Source organism: Elephantulus edwardii, unplaced genomic scaffold (genome assembly GCF_000299155.1).
Source record: "Elephantulus edwardii isolate Elephantulus edwardi_28Jun2011 unplaced genomic scaffold, EleEdw1.0 scaffold00017, whole genome shotgun sequence".
Taxonomy (NCBI): Eukaryota; Metazoa; Chordata; class Mammalia; order Macroscelidea; family Macroscelididae; genus Elephantulus; species Elephantulus edwardii.
This window is the reverse complement of record NW_006399767.1, coordinates 8,519,836-8,537,910: the sequence shown is the minus strand read 5'-3', so window position 1 is coordinate 8,537,910 and position 18,075 is coordinate 8,519,836. Positions and strand designations below refer to the sequence as shown.

General features: G+C 40.8%; 1 protein-coding gene across 1 annotated transcript in view; it reads right to left on the bottom strand.

The window, feature by feature from the left end:
* The window catches only part of GPR116 (G protein-coupled receptor 116), a 61,855-nt gene extending 48,394 nt beyond the window's left edge, over positions 1–13,461 (bottom strand). The window contains exons 1-6 of the mRNA XM_006882126.1: positions 13,377–13,461; positions 9,632–9,802; positions 8,190–8,366; positions 7,957–8,063; positions 5,516–5,574; positions 3,228–3,370 (exon numbers count right to left, since the gene is read on the bottom strand). Coding sequence (XP_006882188.1) covers positions 3,228–3,370; positions 5,516–5,574; positions 7,957–8,063; positions 8,190–8,366; positions 9,632–9,802; positions 13,377–13,461 — 742 coding nt within the window. The remainder of the gene's footprint in view (positions 1–3,227; positions 3,371–5,515; positions 5,575–7,956; positions 8,064–8,189; positions 8,367–9,631; positions 9,803–13,376) is intronic.
* Positions 13,462–18,075: the final 4,614 nt, after the last annotated feature.

Sequence of the window (18,075 nt, the reverse complement as noted above, 5' to 3'; positions counted from 1 at the left end):
ATATATTATTTAAAAACAGTTCTAACATAATGGAGAGAAGAATGGTGTGAGAATTTCCCCATAGAACTGCATGTGACATGTCATTGTTGTTGCTGTTATTAGATGTCACTGACTGAGTTGACTAAAACTCACAGTGAGCATATGACAAGACAGATTATTGCTAGAAAGATGTATTGAATAGTCTTCACTACATTTTTCTTACCATTTTGTATATCCCTCATGCTTTTCAAGCTAGTCTTAGCACATTAAATACTTACAAATAGGGAATACTAGTGGTCTAGTGGCAAGAAGCTGTGCTGCAATCCCTAAGGCACACAGATCGAGGCCACCTGCTGCTCTGCAGAAGATTGGGCAATCTCCTCCTGTGTGATTTACTGCCTCTGAAAACCTGCTGGAGGGTCAGCTATGGAGCGGTTCTGTCTCAATGGTACTCAACAATAACAACAACAACAACAACAAAAAAAATAAAAGCTCTGTAGCAGCGTCTATTCTCGTATCAGACCTCACGACTCCAAAGTACTTCATTCCAGAACCACAGACCTGAATTATTTATCCCACTCACTGGCCAAACCCTTCCTGTCAAATCTCAATTTGAACACGTCCCTTTACGACCTGCCAGGTAAAGAACAGTTTCACCTACCCACTAACATAACAAAATCTATTCTGTATACCATTTTACAACTGATTTGGGTGTTCTCCTCCATTTCAGATTCAAAGCAGTGGTTCACAATTTTTCTTGTGCTTTATAATCACTTCAAAAGCTAGTTAACATGCAAATTTGTCTTATAAGTCGTGAGTGAGTTCAAGAATTTGTGTTTCTATCAAGTTCCCAGGTGGGCTGATGCTCTGATGAGTATCACACCCAGAAAAATCATTGTTCTAAGTCACAATAACTCCTTATGTAATGTCAGTGCATTTTGTGGATATCACAACCCCAGCACAATGCTACTTTGAGTTCCTGTGATATTTTGTGTGCACTAGTTTAGGAACGCAGCTTGCTTTTAATCTGCATTCAAGCTGTACTGTTCAGGCTGCATTGAAGATACTGGCAAAAGAGAAAGCCCCCAGGAATTGATAGGATACCAATTGACATGTTTCAACTAACAGATGCAACCCTGGACAGGCTTACCAGTCTGTGCCAGGAAATTTGGGAAACAGTTACCCGGCCAACTGACTTGAAGAGATCCATATTTGTTCCCATTTCGAAGAAAGGTGATCCCAGAGAATGTTGGAACTATTTAACAGTATCAGTATCACAAGCAAGCAAAATATTGCTGAAAATCATGCAAAAATGGCTAGAACAGTACATTGAAAGGGAACTGCCATAAATTCAAACTGGGTTTAGGACAGATTGTGATGGCAGGGATATTGCTGATTTCAAATAGATCTTGGCTGAAAGCAGAGAATAGCAGAATGTCTGTTTGTGCTTTATTGACTATGCAAAGGCATTTGAGTGGATCATAACAAATCATGGATAACAGTGAGAAGAATGGAAAATCTAGAACACCTAGTTGTGCTTGTGTCAAACCTATACCTTGACCAAAAAGCTGTTCAAGCAAAGCAAGAGAACACTACATAATTTAGTATCTCTGTGTCAGGCTTTACCCTTTTTCCATGCCTATTCAATTTATATGGTGAACAAATAATTTGAGAAATTGAACTTCAGGAAGAAGAATATGGCATCAGAATTGGAAGAAGACTCAACAACTTACATTAAGCAGGTGACACAACCTTGCTTGCTACAAGTGAGAAGGAGTTGGAGCACTTACTGTAGAATATCATGGACCACAGCCTTCAATATGGTTTGCAGTTCAACATCAAAACGACACAAATCCTCACCACTGGACCAATAAGTAACATCATGATTTTTGGAGAAAAGATTGAAGTTGTCAAAGAGTTTGTCTTACTTATTTCAATACACTTGGTACCAGCAGTCAAGAGGTAAGGAGATGTATTACACTGGGAAAGCCTGCTGTCAGGGACCTCTCCAATGTCCTGAAGAGCAATGATGTCAGTTAAAAGATTGAAGTGTGCCTGATTCAAGCCATGGTCTTTTCAATCACCAGACATGCATATGAAAACTAGACAATGAATAAGGAGGACAGAAGAAAAACTGATGCCTTTGAGTTGTGGTATTGTAGGAGAGTACTGAATGTCCCATGGACTGCCAAAAAAACAACCAGGCATGTTTTGGGAAAAGTAGTCAGAGTGCTCTGTAGAGTGAAGTTTTGTCTCACATACTTTGGGCATATTGTTAGGAGGGTCTATTCTTTGGAAAGAGACATCCTGCTTGGAAAAGTGGAGGATCAGTGAAGGAGAAGATGACCCTCGATGAGAAGGATTGATGTAGTGACTATGGCAATGGGCCAAGTACTTCAGAGAAGTTAAGGATAGCACAGGATAGGATATTGTAGGGGTTATATCTGTTGTTTATAGTTCCTTTGGCATAGTTTATAAGGAGTTATGGTACTAACTCAAAGGCAGTATCTCTCTGATGGTTCAAATCCACTAGCAGCTCTAAGAAAGATGGTCAGTTTCTTCCAGTGCATGAAAAAACACCCTTTGAAAACCCACTGGAAGATTAGCCATGTGTGATAAGTCAGTTCTAACCTAAAGGCAGTGAAAAAGAGAATTTAGGAGCTCCAGAAACCCAGAGAGCTCTAGGATCCTAGCCTCAGTGACATCAGCTTAGTTGGAAGACACCAGCCGAACAGATGGAGACAGCTTGTCATCCTCTGATCCGGACCTGGGGATGTACTCTCCGTGAAGGGAAGCTGAAGTCACTAGGTTTAATAATAATGACAAATATGATTATCCTACTTAACTATTTTTATGATTTTTTATATTTATTTTTTAAAAAATACAGAAGAAAATTGTAGAAAATAAAGAAACCAGAACATTAAGATTGGTAGTGTTAGGAAAGGAGCAGTTAGATGACTTTGTTATTCTTCTAGATTTTGAAAATTTATAAAAGTTTCTGCTATAAACAGGTAGTATTTTATAACGGAAAGCTGAAAGCTTCAGTTTTAAAAATAACTAGGATTTGATTACCCTATTTTAAGTATAATCTAACAGCTTTAATAACAATGAACTCTGCTCAGGACCAGACATGCATTTTACTCTGTTATAAGTAAGTCTGCCATGAGTTAGCACCAACCCAGTAACAACAAACAATGACAACAGTAAATAGAATCTATGTAGGAAAAATGTGGCCAAGTTCCACTTACTATTAACAAAAGTTTGAAAGGAACTGTCGTCTGCTTTGTAGGTTTCATTGAGGTTCTGTATTACTTCTTCATTTGCTTTGTGCATTAAGTCAGGTGATGGTGATGTAGCCTTGACTTCGTAATTCACAACCACACTTCCAGGCCTGGACAGAGAATACGTAAATTCAGAATAGTACTGACCAACTTGGAAGAAATTAGACCTTTATAGATTATTTGCATGGAGAAACAAGTAGCAGGAAAAGCTTAAGCAGAAGTTAAAAGTAACAGGTCAATTTCTGTTAAGTTTGCTGTGGCAATGTTAAGGAACTCTGATAATAAAAGAGATAATACACTAAGTAAATCTACCTACACAAACTGACTGATGAGGAAATAGAAAGTCTCAACAGACCCATAACAAGTGAGGAGATCAAACCAGTGATCAAAATATCTCTTGGGGGGAAAAAAATCAATCCTGGGTTTTACTGAGTAATTCTACCAAAATATTTACAGAATTAATACTACATAGGTAACAAGAAAGTAACAATAAAAATACATAAAACTTAGACAATTTAATAATAAAAAGTCAAATGACCTAGTCTGAAGACAGGCAAAGGATGTTTTGCCAAAGAGGATATTCAAATGACCACCAAACATTTGAAAAGATGTTTGTCCAGAAACATTAGCCATCAAAAAAAAAAAATAAAATAAAAATCACAGTGAGATACCACTTATCTCCCACTGTTGTTGTTGTGTGCCGTAGAGTCAGAACTGACCCATAGCTGACCCTCTGGCAGGTTTTCAGAGGCAGTTAATTGCACAGGAGGTGATTGTCCATCTTTTTCTTGAGGAGCAGCTGGTGGCATCGAACCAAATATCTTTGGGATTGCAGAGCAGCTCCTTGCCACTACGCCACCAGAGCTCCCTTATTTCCTACTAGGATGACTAAAAATGAAACAACAACAACAAAACAACAACCTAAAAATTAAAACAACAAACCCCCCCTCAAAAAAAAACCCACTAAAAACTGAACCCACCTTTTTGAAGTCATGGAAACTAAATGAACTCTTCAAACTATAGCCCACAAACAATCTTTAAACCTTAAACCAAAATATTCTCCAAAGTAATTTAAAAATTGAATAACAGTTCAGCTTAATTCATAAGAGAAGGTCTACCTTGAACAACATGCTCTTTAAAGAGCTATCTATGTTATTAAATTTACAACAGCAACTCAAAAGACGATAGAAGAAATTTAAGGATAGAGAGTTTTTGTTAATGACAGATTAACAACTCAGAAAAAGAATATGAGAATTGTCACACACTCTAATAACATAATCAATGCCACCAGAATGTGATTTTCTCAATAATACCAACAAAATAAGTCTGATTTGGAGGGTGAGGAGAATTTAGAGAGAGGCAACAAGGCTACTCAACTGATTGAAGTTAATGTGCTTTCAAGCTCTAGTTGATAGCTAACTGAGGACTTATTACATGAAAATATCTGTAGCCAGTTTACACCTTTGAATGAAGTGGTCATATGGGGATTCATGAATAGCATCATGTTAGCTGTTCATGGGCAGGAAACCACCATGCAGAGCCCACTGACTGCTGTCACACAGCCATGCTGTCTCAACGTTAGCAGATGTACTGGATGCTAAGTGAAGCCAGAATTCTGCACGTTCCTAGAAACAGTCCTGATTTTTAGGACTGGGAACACTGTGCAAACCAACTCAGAGCTCTAGCAGGGGAGCCATTCACACCATCATGTGGAACTGTGGTCCCAACTGGTTTGTGGGTCTTTTTGACAAGGGTATCTTTGCCATAATAGGATTTCATTTTTCTATTTTTTTTAACTCCACAGGCTAAAAAGTTACCCTACCACTTTCTCTGCAAAATTTTCAAAATGATTGCATGCATAAAATGAATACAAATCTACTTACTTCCTCACCTTTAACTAAGAAGCTATTCTTCTCAGCATTATCCTGTAAGTTCTTGCAAAGGAGCTCTGATGGTGCAGGAGTTAAGTGCTCAGCTACTAACTTGAAAGGTATGCTATTTGAACCACCAATTAACAATATGGTGTCTGTTTTTGTCAAGAGTAGTCTTGGAAACTTTATCGGACAATTCTATGCCATCTCACAGGGTTGCTATGAGCTGGGATCAACATGTTGGCAACAAGTATAAGCCTGCACAGGATGTCTTTAGATTTCAGCTATCTTTACCAAACAAAGCATTCCAGATCATGGCTCTCTCCTCACTAACGCGTTGGTCCCTACCATCTAGTAGAAACAACCAAACTATAACATGCTTACCTGAACCCTGTTACAGTTGCTGCCTTGAAACCTGATAAAATGCTGTAAGCTTTGGAGAACTGGAAAATAAGATGAAACGTCATGAGAGGAATACCAACGAGTTTGGAATAGAGTAAAAAGCTCCTAGTCCTTATCACAAGAGCTAAAATTTTCTCAAGTAAATTTTGACAGCTCTGGCACTGATAAGTCTTTGAAAAAGTATTTCCTGACTATTGGTGTCAGCCTGAGTCCTACAAGAAGCTGAGGTAAAATTAAAGGTACAAAATATTGATTCAGGGTAAAAGAAGAAAGAAAAGGAAGAAGATGGAGAGGGAACAGCAGACTGGGAGGCCTATCTGGTATTAAACAATACAAAAGAGGAAGGATGGCTGGATGATAGCATCCTACATGGAACCAGGGAAGCCTCAGTAAGGTTCTTGAAAGAACCCCACATCTGACAGACAGAGATCTGTCATGCCTATGCATCGGCAGAGAACAGAGGAGGCTATTGTAGATTTCAGGACCAGCCCTTGGCTTACTGCATCTCCTGTGGCTGGCGGCCTGAGAAGAGCATGCTCACAGCAGTCACATAAACTGATCCCTCCTTTGATATGCTGTAGCATTGCTTGGGTCTATCCTTTCATGCTTTTTACTTTGTTTCTCTGAACCACTGGTGGTTCTACTTGATTCCAGTCACATTTGCTGGGAGATAACAGACAAAGCACAGTGCCAGGCATCTACATTGAAGTGATGCAAACTTAGCATGAAGCCCTGTCTTTCACCAAAAGTGTGTGTGTGTGTGTGTGTGTGTGTGTGTGTGTGTGTGTGTGTAAGGGAGGATTCTAAGCAATGAAAATATGTGAGATAGGCAAATCAGATGCCTAAGAACTCATCTGAATCAGCACATCATCCCAGAGCCCATCTGAAACAAGAAGATTTACGTGCAAGAGACTTCCTTTGGCCTGAAGCAGAGGCTGTGCTGCCAGAGAGTTCAAGGAAATCGTTCTCTCTCTACCCACTTGTACTAATTTGTGCCATACCACTTGAGAAGCTCTGTTACATACATATTAACCCAGTCAATGCATTTAATGGTCAATGAATAAACCCAACACAGCACACGTAGAACAGTGCCTAGAACACAGTTTATACTCATGAAACAGTATCTATTTCTATGTGAGTGTAGTTAAACTTGTCTTAACTGTGAACAGAGTTCCTGGATAGGGGACTGGTTACACACTTGATTGCTGACCAGAAGTCCCCCAGATAGGGGCTAATTAACACAAGATTGCTAACCAAGCAGGAGGCTTGTGTCTACTCAGAGGTTCCTTAGAAGAAAGCCCTGGTGATGCACTCCCCAAAATTCAGCTACTGAATTCTGTATGATGACACACATTGGTCATCATGGGTCTCCCCTGACACACACGGGACATCATGAGTTAGAGTTAGCAACCAGTCAAGCACAAATGCCTACAGACTGGCAGCACAGAGTGGGTGATATACTCTCTATGCACTTTATTGGACTCGTCTACCTTAAAGATGTTATAGATCACATATAGTGTGTGAACGCAAATAAACATGTACCTAGTGCTGCATCCAGGAAATAAAAAAACGTATTGCGATGGGAAAGTCTGCTGTTAGGGACCTCTCTAAAGTACTCAAGAGCAACGGTGTGTCTCTGGAGACTAAGGTGTGTCTGATACAGGCCATGGTCTTTGCAATCACTTGTTATGCATCAGAGAGTTGGACAATGACTAGGGAGGATAGAAGGAGAATTGATGCCTTGGAGCTGTGGTGCTGGAGAAGAGTATTGAATGTACCATGGACTGCCAAGAAAACAAACAGATTCATCCTGGAGAGGGTTAAACCAAGCAACGCCTTGGAAACAAGGATTTTGGGGCTTCATCTGACATATTTGGACATGTTGTAAGGAGGGAGAGGTCCTTGGAGAGGGACATTATGCTTGGGAGGGTAGAGGGACAGCGCAGGAGGGGAAGACCCTCTATGAGGTGGATTGATTCAGTGACTGGGGTAATCGGGATGAGTGTGTCAGAGGCAGTGCGATTGGCATAGGATAGAGCAGGGTTTAGGGCTGTTGTACGTAGGGTCGCTATGAGTCTCAACTGACTCGATGGCACATAACAACAACAGTGCTGCATCCAGACAGGATTATCAGGCCTCTGAATAGGTGTCAGTGTGTTGCTATCATCAAATCTTACTTACACCAATTCTCTCCTAGAAACAAATCCCAACTACAGGTCAAGGTGGTGTCAGGCTCCCCAGTGAACACTTAGTTTTGAACATTTCTTAGTTCACCTTCCTAGTTGCTCAACTATTATTTCCACTCCTACATTCATACATCCTGACACATCTAAGTAATTCCCTGCAGATTGTCCATTTTGAATGCAATTGACTTGGCCCCACCAAAAGTTTGCTGATGAAAGGCTCCTGAGGCCAAAACCTACTGCCAGTTCCAGGTCTGTCTTGTAGGACCTATAGAGAGCTGAGGAAGAGTTCTTGAGATCTTCGGAAAACTCCACATTGAGCTTGACTGACATCCTTAAGGTAACAACTGTTGAAAAACACATGATAGAGTGTAACCAACTCATATTAGCATTTCAGTGCACAAAATGGAAAGATATATTAGCTTGGAATGTAGCCACTCAACAAATAAAGCCAGAAATGAGCAGTTGCTTACCCCTCTGGAGCTGGCAATAAGGTCCACCAGCAGGCAGTTGTTTAAGGCAATTGCAGTGGCGTCCTGAGAGGGAGCTGTCATACTCTTGACAAGTGAGATTGTGGAGGCACTTCTCCCGAGGCCACTCATAGCCTTTCGCACAGGAGCACCACACTTCACTTCCAGTAGGTCTGCATTCTATTGCCCAGCAGAACAGTGAGGGGAGAAAAGGTGGTCACTCATTGTGTATTTGTAGACAAGTGGCTAACTAACACATGAGTGAATGTGGAAGTAATTTTCCAGTGTCTACTGAGCCCTCAAAGGTCACTCTGGCTTACACCTCCCCATCAAACTCCCGAGAGGGCCCAAGTCACCTCATAAGAGAACAACCAGCTAAACAGCTCTCAGTTTCTGACCCTCAGATACAGTGAAGGAAAGAAAACATTTATTGCTTTAATTGTCAAAGTTTGTGGGTGAGTTATTAAACAGAAATAGAGAAATAGCAAATGCAAGTAAATTTATACCACTTTTAATTAAAGTTAAATGGAATGATCTAGCTGGAGTCTATAACCAATGACCATTCACAAATGGATCACAGAAGATCCTGAAAAGAGTGAGGAGAAAACTCAACAACAACAAAATTACAAAAGGCTAGGTTGACTGGTTCAAGAGAGACTTGTGTAATCTTTAGGACTATGGTGGTTAGTCAACCTCCAAACCTGGAACAAAAAAAATCACTTCACCGTTCAACCCTTGACCAAACAGTAGACAATCTTACAAGGCGACCAATAGGACCAGGGAGCCAATTATACCTTAGAATAACCAACCACATAGAATCAAAAGAGCAGCATTTGCTCAAAGAAAAAGCACTAAACTTATATTGTACAGGACAAGGGATGGTTCACTCACAGCTTCTATGGAATGCTAAGTACCAAAATAATGGACTTGAATAGGTTTTTGAGACCCAAGGTAGCCAGTATGACTTTGAAAGAGAGCTATTGACCAGAAACGCTAATTCCATAGCCTGAAAAAAATTTATGCTTAACTCTTTGCTTCTGATTAATGCATGTTCTAGGTTCTTATGCCACGATGTAAGATGCCAAAAAGGACTAGCTGTTTATTGACACCCTGAGGCAATATGTGCTGTACCCAACAATTTTTCAGGAGAAAGAAATCCAGTAGTTTTTTTAAACAGAATATGGTTGTATCTTGAGACTCCTGTGTGAGAGCCACCGCACAGACCACCAACCAAATGCATGGTTACCATCTGAATTAAGAAAACTCTGTCGGGGAAGTTTTGTCTTGGAAAACTGTGAAATCATAAAATGACACACCAGACCTTTTGCATCACTTTACCTGTTTACCAAGGACCATCGGCTTTGAGGGAATGGAGCATTGACAGACTTTGTTCTGATCCTCCCACACCTCTCAACCTCCTGACACAGTGGTTCTTTTTTACTCACCTGTTGTCAGCACCATGCTCAAAATGTCAGTGGCTTGCTCAGTGCTGTTGTCCACAATTGGATAACTGAGTTTGTTCAAGTAATCTTTGATAGATTCCAGGAAGGATGCATTTTCAAAACTGATCTCAATGTCCACTGTGTACTCTTCGGCCGTGGAGTTGCTTGTAGTAACTAAAACGAAAGCACAGACAGATTGTGAGAGCTTGGCGGAAGAGGAGGAGAGTGGACACCACTGAGGTAGATGCTGGGACTCAAGAACTTCAGTTCTCCAGAATTTCTAAGGAGCTCTTTTAGAGAAAGATGAGAAGTTCCCTACTCCCAGCCACTAACCCATCTCTTCAAAATACGTGCTCTCTACAACTGTTTGGTTGAAAGGAAAAGCGTTAGACTTAATTTGTCTCAATGTAATGGCCAAGGCTATTTAAAAGACTCACAGATTATGCACAGAATGTGCCCCTTTCTTTTCATTCCCACCACAACTTTTTGGTGTCCCAAACCAAGGACCACTGTGTGAAGCAGGGACTGTAATGCAGCAAGAATGAGAGCGGAAGACCTAGTATGGAGGTTCTGAGCACAGTGCAGACAATCAATGCCTTCTCCTCCTCCTCCTGCTCCTCCTCCTCCTCCTCCTTCTCTTTCTCCTTCTCACACAGTTCACAGCATTCCCATTCTGGTCTGATCTATCTCTGCTCAGCCTCTCTTCCTTTCCTTTAACTAAACTGAAACCCTGCACATTGGACCAAGACTGTCTTCATCACTCTCATCCTTTCAATGGCATCTGAAAACTCACAAAGCACTTCCACAAATGCTCCCTCACTTGAGCCTCATGTCACAAACCACAAAAAAAGGGAGGGACAGGAATGGCAGACCTGCCCAGATGAGAAAATAGATGATAAGTTTATGAACTCAAAACTTGCTGCTATTAAATTGTATTGTTTAGATCTAAATCTCAACGTTCTGTTTCCTCAGGTCCATCATGCTACTCACCATCTCTCTGTCATTTTCTCAAATGTATGCAAACACGTAGGGAGTTCTGATAGCTTACTGGGTAAGGAATTGCACTGCCAACCCAAACACAAGTGGCTTAATCTGACAGTTGCCTCAAGAGAAAAAGATGCACAATCTTCTCCTGTGTGACTTACAAGTTTTGAAAACTTGCTTGAGGGTCAACTATGAGTTGGTTCCATCTCAACAATAACAATCACAACAATATATAAAAATATAATGATCTTTTTTTCTGTACCTAAATTTAAGTTCTTAAACAATTTAGATTATATCAAACATGATATATATATATATATGGTGGAGCTTGCCACACTGTATATTGATGCCTCTTGTCAAATCAGCAACTCCAAATCAAGTGCTAGGTTCGCCTCTCTAAAGCCATCAGGCTCTGTGGCTCAGCCTTGGCTGGGATACACAACTGAAGCAAAGGTCATGGGCTCAGTTATTAGTTAATGAAGGGCCATAAAGACTGGGAGGTTTTGAGGTTTTTGTGGTTTTTTTTATTTTTTAAAAAATGTTTCATATAGGTACTTTGGAAAGATGTCTTATTTTGCCAGTTAAATGAGAGTAAAATCAATGAATGTTTGAAAGAATATTTTCATAAAATTTAAGTCCTATTTGGAAATATAATGCATGCTTTATCACAATATTAAAATTATATTCCTGTTTAACTGAAAAGGAAAGTAATTTTCCTATTATATTGAAAGATTTGTCTCAATGACTCTAAAACTCTAAGAATGGAATAAGTTGCTTATAAAAAACCCACATACTAAATATTTACTGCAAACTGCCCCCCACCCAAAACCCAAAAGGCGCCTCCTGTTATATTTGTTTGCTTAAGAGTTTTAAACTTTGTGTCAGAAGTTAGTTTTACACGTTCGCCTTGTTGACCATTATTTTAATTTTGGCATCGTTCAACTTGTTGTACTTAGCCTAAACTGTAAGAAAACTTCAGTGTAAATGTTCCTGAAGTTAGGAATGCACTTGAGAGTAGGTTTCCTAAATATTTACAAGTGGAACCCAGTGACTTTTAAAACCCAATGTGAATTCTCAGTCTGACATAATAGTACAGAATTGATTCAAATTTCCTGTTTTCTTTCTGATTCCCAGAGCATCCTGTGCTGAAAACAAGCTTTCTGAAAGAACTATTAATCTTAATTTACATAATCTTAACTGTACAGCACATAATGCTACCCCATGGGGAACATTTGCAAGGAGAGAGTCTGCATAGTATTTACAAGCAAAGCCTCTGCCTTGGATCGTACTCATTCCTGAAAAGCAGTGCAGAAATGCCTATATCCAACAGAGAATCCTGGGATCTTCTTAGCAGTGGTCAGTTTACTGTCCACCCACATGTCCATAGCTGACCCTCTGAAGGTTTATAAACAGGATTTCCTGGACGTTGCCTCCTTTTGAGATGAACAAAGCAAGTAGCAGTTCTTGGATCATGTATGTCTGTCATCTGCATCATTGCACCCTGTGGTTGGACCCCAGCAGAATAGAAATGCCTGACTGTGGATATCACTAGATCTCATCCATGTCTTCTTTTCAGACTTAACTGTGGAATAACCATGTGCTTGGAAAGCAAGTGGTGGCTCATGGATGTAATAATTCCCCACCAAAGCCAAGACAGCTCTTTGTTGAGATTTTTTTTTTTTTAAGGAGCTGAGCCAAAGGTTTTTTGGTGTGTTTTGGTTGGGTTTCTAAATTATTATTATTTATTGTGATTTTAATGAAAGTTTACAAAAAGTTTAGATTTTCACTCATTCATTGTTGCACATTTTCTTCCCTACCCCCACCCCATTCACTTTTTAAAAAAAATAATCATTCATTGTTGCATAAATTCTTCCCTCTCCACTCATCCCTTCCTCAGTCCACTTTGCTATGCACCTCTTGTTTTGGACTGTTGTCATACAAATAATGCCTAATCATTTATTTCTTTTAAACAGTTCTTTCCTTCATCTTTTCCAAAGCAGTGTTCAGCATTTGTCCCCGCTTTTCTCAGTTTCTGCCCAACGCCCATGTCAGTCCCATTTTATAACAATGATGTTATGCAATATTTGTCCTTTTGTGACTGAGACATTTCACTCAAATACTAGTGGGGAAGGACCTGTGACCTGTGACAAGGAATTCTGGTCAGTGGCAGTCCTGCAAGCTGTAATTTTAGCACTAGCCTCTAAGGGTCTCTTCCTAAGTCCACCTTTCCATTCTCATGACCAAGTAGTTTGAGATCTAATATTCTAACTCAGATAAAGCAACTGAGAAGACAAATGAGTTATTTATGGATGGAAGGCCTATATTAACAACCATGGGGGGTTGAATAGCCAAGCCTCCTGACTTGGGTCAATGTGGAACCTCTGAATGTGTCTTTATTTGGAATTGGGATCTTCACAAACATCATTATGGAAAGGACCTTGAAATGAGATCATCCTAATTAGTTGTAGTTGATCTGACTCAAAATGACTCTTCAGACAACAGAATGAAACAGTGCCTAGTCCTACCCCATCTTCTTAACTGTTATGAAATGTGAGTCATCTGTTGCAACCACTGTGTTGGCCCATTTTCTTTAGAATGAGGAGGGTGAGCCCCAAGTCCAATGATGAAGGCCCATATACAGAAAAGGAGAGCCACAGGAAAGATGACAAGTGGAGATGGTGGCAGAGACCGGAGCTCTGTTTCTCCAGAACCAAGAGTGCCAGGAGCCACAGAACACTGGAGACAAGCAAAGATGCCCCTCTACGGTCTTGGGACGTCTTGTTTATGGCTTCCAGAACTGGAGAGAATACACTTTCATTGTTTAATGGCACCAAGTTTATGGTTAACATTTTGCGCCCTTCGTACAACATGTATTAGTACTAGTATAACTAGGAACCTTGCTGTCTGGTTTGGTTGGTTTAATTTAAGATACTTCCTTCTGCTATTCATGAAGTAAACAAACAGTCAAGCAATACTTGGGCATAGTTTTGTATCCACCCTTTTTACTCTTTGCCTACAAGGAATCTGATCCTTGTTTTATTCCCAATAGACCAAAACAAACCATAACAGACATGATCATAATGTCAATAGCCACCACAGAGGTAACTGGTAGTTGCTGTGATGCTAAACACTGTGACACTGATGTGTCAAATGTGATAATGGTTACTCATGGTGGACAGCGTTTGATGAAGCTCCCTGATTAAAACAAGCCTGGAAGCAGGAGTGGCATCCACTTCTGAAATAGCTTGCCTCTGGAAATTCTATGAACTTGGAGAAATGATGAAAGTTACACAAATGTTCAGGTCTTTCGTTCATAGGTTGCTATGAGTCGTATGCAACTCGATGACACTTAATAACAACAACAATATTAGACGTTGGGCCCATTCGGATGGCAAGCCTAACCCCACTATTTTGGAAACGGGTAAAACCAAGGCTCAAAGAGTTGAAGCAACATCCGTAACCAAGTGAATGAGCTGAAATTTGAGCATGAATCTCTTTACAGATTTCAAAGGCCTTTTTCTTTCTAGTATGCGTTGCTACTATACCAATAAAGATAATGAATGTGATCACGTGTAGCCTCTACAGTATGATCAGGTTCAGCTGTGGGTCAGTTCCAATTCAACAACAATACATGTGAAAGAGACAGAGGGCAAGATAAGGTATAATTAATGAACTCTGGTGCATACTGCAGGTGTCAGTTAAAGGAAAGTCAGCAGTTGGAATTCATCACTGCTTCATGGGAAAAAGGTGGGAAATTTCCTCTTGTAAAGATTTACAGCCTTGCAAACATGATTAAGAATAACTAAGACTTAGCTGAGACTCAATGGTGATGATTTGGGGTTGGTTCTAAAGAATGATTAAAATGTAAAGTGTATTTTTTTAAAAAAATTATATTGGTTTGAACACAAAATTCATATACATTCAAATTGTTTTTATACAAGCATTCCTATACATTATTGTTGTTAAGTGCCATCAAGTCACAGACGACTCATAGCAACCTTATGAACGAAAGACCTGAACACCTGTATAACTTTCATCATTTCTCCAAGTTCATTCCTTTACATCACGTTCTATAAAATTAATCCTCATTGAACTATGCCCACAATTCTCTCATCTTTTCAGATCCCCAGGGTGTCATTAGAATGCCAAGTAGAGTTCTTGACCCATAGAAGATTTTTTAAAAAAATTAAAAAACAAATTAGTAATAGTAAATAAAAAAAGAATTATGTTCATATTGTTCAGCTTTACCTAATATCAGAAATCTATACTCAGAAAAAAATGTATGGTGACTCATTCTCACTCACACAGAATTTGACTTGAGTCTTGAGAGATTAATTTACTTCTTTCTTTATTCATCCATCTTTAAGTCCTTTACTATTTACTGTGTGCCTATTGGCCAACACTGAGCTAGGTACAAGGGACATAGGGCATATATACTGGGAAAGCTCTGCCTTTGTGGAATTCCCATCTTCATATTGGAGCTAAATGTTAAGCTGGGACTTTGTCAGACATGGAGAAAAATAAAGCAGGGTAAGGAAATAGTAACAAAGACCATGAACAGAGGGTATAATTTTCCACAGAATGACTTGGAAATCCATTTCTAAAATGCCGCATGTTACCAGAGACCAAATGAACCTAGAAAGTGAGCCATCCATGCAGACAGAGGGCTTATAACTTGCAAGAGGGAAAATACAGAAGTCCTAGGACAGCTGCTTTGCTGGCTTGATGAGAAGAGGTGCCTCTTGACATGGCCATTTGGTCTCATGTGGGACCTAGAACAGTACTATGATGCTATGAGTAGATGCACTTCTGCTGACCTTCTCCTGTAACGTCCAAGGGAGGCAGCCTAGACACTAAGAACACAGTTGGAGGTCCAGGCTACCACCAGCTGCCTCAGAAGAAAGGCCTGGCGACCTACTTCTAGTGGATCAGCTGTAGGAAACCAAGTGAAGCACGGCATGGTGCTACTCTACATGGTGTGGGATCACCATGGGTGAGGCGACGTCATCACGCTAGTTTTCCTCAGAGGCTCAGTTAATAGCACAGAGGGAGTCAGAGCCACTCACAGCTCAGGCAGCCTGACGTTTAAGAGCACAAACTCCAAACCCTCCTTCCCCACTTCTCCCAAATCAAACAACTTCAGTGCCTGAGAAAGGGCCCAGAAGTGAAGGATCCAGGACAGGCAGTGCACAAGTCCCTCCTTTGTGAAGTGTGTATTTGAGCTGCCTTTCCAGCATGCTGAAACTTTCACGCTATTTTTCTCCTCCTTGGACTTTTTTCCCCCCTGGTGTTGTTTAGTCTGGATTTCTCTGAGTCACAGATCCCCTAAGTGGATGGTAAGGAACCCAAGGTGTCATCAGTATCAGAGATAGAGCCCTACCAGCAGGCCCAGGAGCACAAACAAAGCAGGACTTCCCTTCTCCTTTCCCAGAAATTCCTGCCAGCCACACAGTACTTATCTTACAGAGACATTTCTGGAAAGTTGGCCACAAACTGTGACTAGCTGCTCCGGACCTTAATCACAGCAATTAAAGGTAAACAATATTCTTTTTTTGCCTGGTAACTCTAATGAGGCCTGGCTTTCCAGAGTCTGAGCAGAAGAAGATGCATAAATGAATCTCCCGCCTGGAAAAGAATGAAGCTGCTGACTCCACCCAGCAGAAAAGAGGTTGCTGTATTTCTCTCCTGACCCAGCGGCCCCGGCCCCGGCGGGGCAATGCTTCCTATCACTGACAACCGGTTTATGCTTCTCCTTTCTTCCCCTTGGTTCCTCACCAGATAAATATCAAAAGAGACCTGTTGTTCCCCTTGTTCTTGAAATGCTCTACCAGGTAGGGATCTGGCAGCATTGTGTCTGTCCTCTTGTGGCTTTGTACAACAATGACAGTCAAATAATCCTGCTTGCTCTTCAGGTTTTCAAGCATTGTTTACCCAGACAGTCACTGCCAGGACTTAGAGCTTATCTGGCAGGTGTGGATGAGTGGGAGTGTGGACAGCACCATGCAATCAAAGACTGGGCTGGGAAGTCTGGATGAAAAAGTCAATACAGCTGGTAAGCCAGCTCCCCTTAACTCCTCCCTTTAACTTCATCAAAACGAAGGCTCTGGTCCAGTCCTTCAAAGACATGAAATGGGATCTCTTGGGCAGGAGCCATAAGGACCTGTCTGAAATGATGACTCTTGACTGTGAACATGAACTCTGAAGCCAGAGGTCACTGGTGTGGAAGTGGAATGCCCGCTTACCTGGTCAGTACTTACCTATGCGAGCCAAACATCACTTGAGTGTAAATTAGGGATAATGTTTTCTCTGCAATCTTCTTGTTAAGGAGCTAGGATACAGTATGTAACCCTAGCAAAGAGTCTAGCACTGAGGAGTCATTCTGAAATGACAGCTACCAGTGCTATTATCAATTATAATAGAAATGGAACCCAAACCAAACAAATTCCGCTTAGTGCAGGCATGACCTGAGTGCCCCTGAGAAGCAAGGATGGTGAGCCTTTGTCTTATATACTTTGGGCATATTATAAGAAAAGACCAGTCCCTGGAGAAAGACATCAGATTTGGAAAGTGTAAGGTCAGTGATGGAAGAGGAAGAGGAAAACCCCAAGCAAAATGGATTGACAGTGACTGGAACAACAGACTTGGGCACAGCAGAGACTGTGATGATAAAGGATTGGAAGGGCTCTATGCTGTTGTACTCAGGGTCAATGGTCACTGTACAGCACTTGCAGCAACAAATCTGCAGACCTGAAGCTTTGTTTGATCAGGTCATCTGTTAAGTAAACAAGTAAACAAAAAAAACACTGATAAGAGATTAAAAAACAAAACTCTCAAACACAAACTCACTCAGTTGCCATAGAGCTAGAACCCACAGGTTTTTAGAAGCTGTAAATCACGAGGGAGAAGACTTTCTTTCTTCTATGGAACAGCCGGTAGACTCAACCCATGTCTCTTTGGGTTGGCAGTCTAATTCCTTTCCCTCTAGGCTGACCGAATTCCCTCAAACATAAACACTAAGTTTGAAAATAAACCCATACTCCTGTCAAAGCACCATGCCTCTCAGATCATGCCATCACCACCGCTGCCTATTCAGAGAAATAAATGTCACATAGTTTCACGGGAAAGATTCCCACTATGAAACTTCAGGACTCTATATTGCTCAACTAGGACAATGTTCCACATTTCCTGGAGTCAGTACCTTGGCTGCTTGGTCTGCAGAGAGGGTAGGGTTCCCATACAGCAGTCAGCAGCTTACTTGTAGGAACTCAGCCCTTCAAAACTACTAAAATGTATGAGCAACCATCATGAGTTAAGACCTCAGCTCCCCTCCAGTGCTGTCGGATCTACCACCAGCCATTCCTTCTGAAGCCAAAGAAGAACCAATGGGTCTCTTTGGTATCAGGACCTAAGACCCTCATTCCTAATCAAGTTCAGAAGCCTCACATGGAGAATGTTGTTGACTG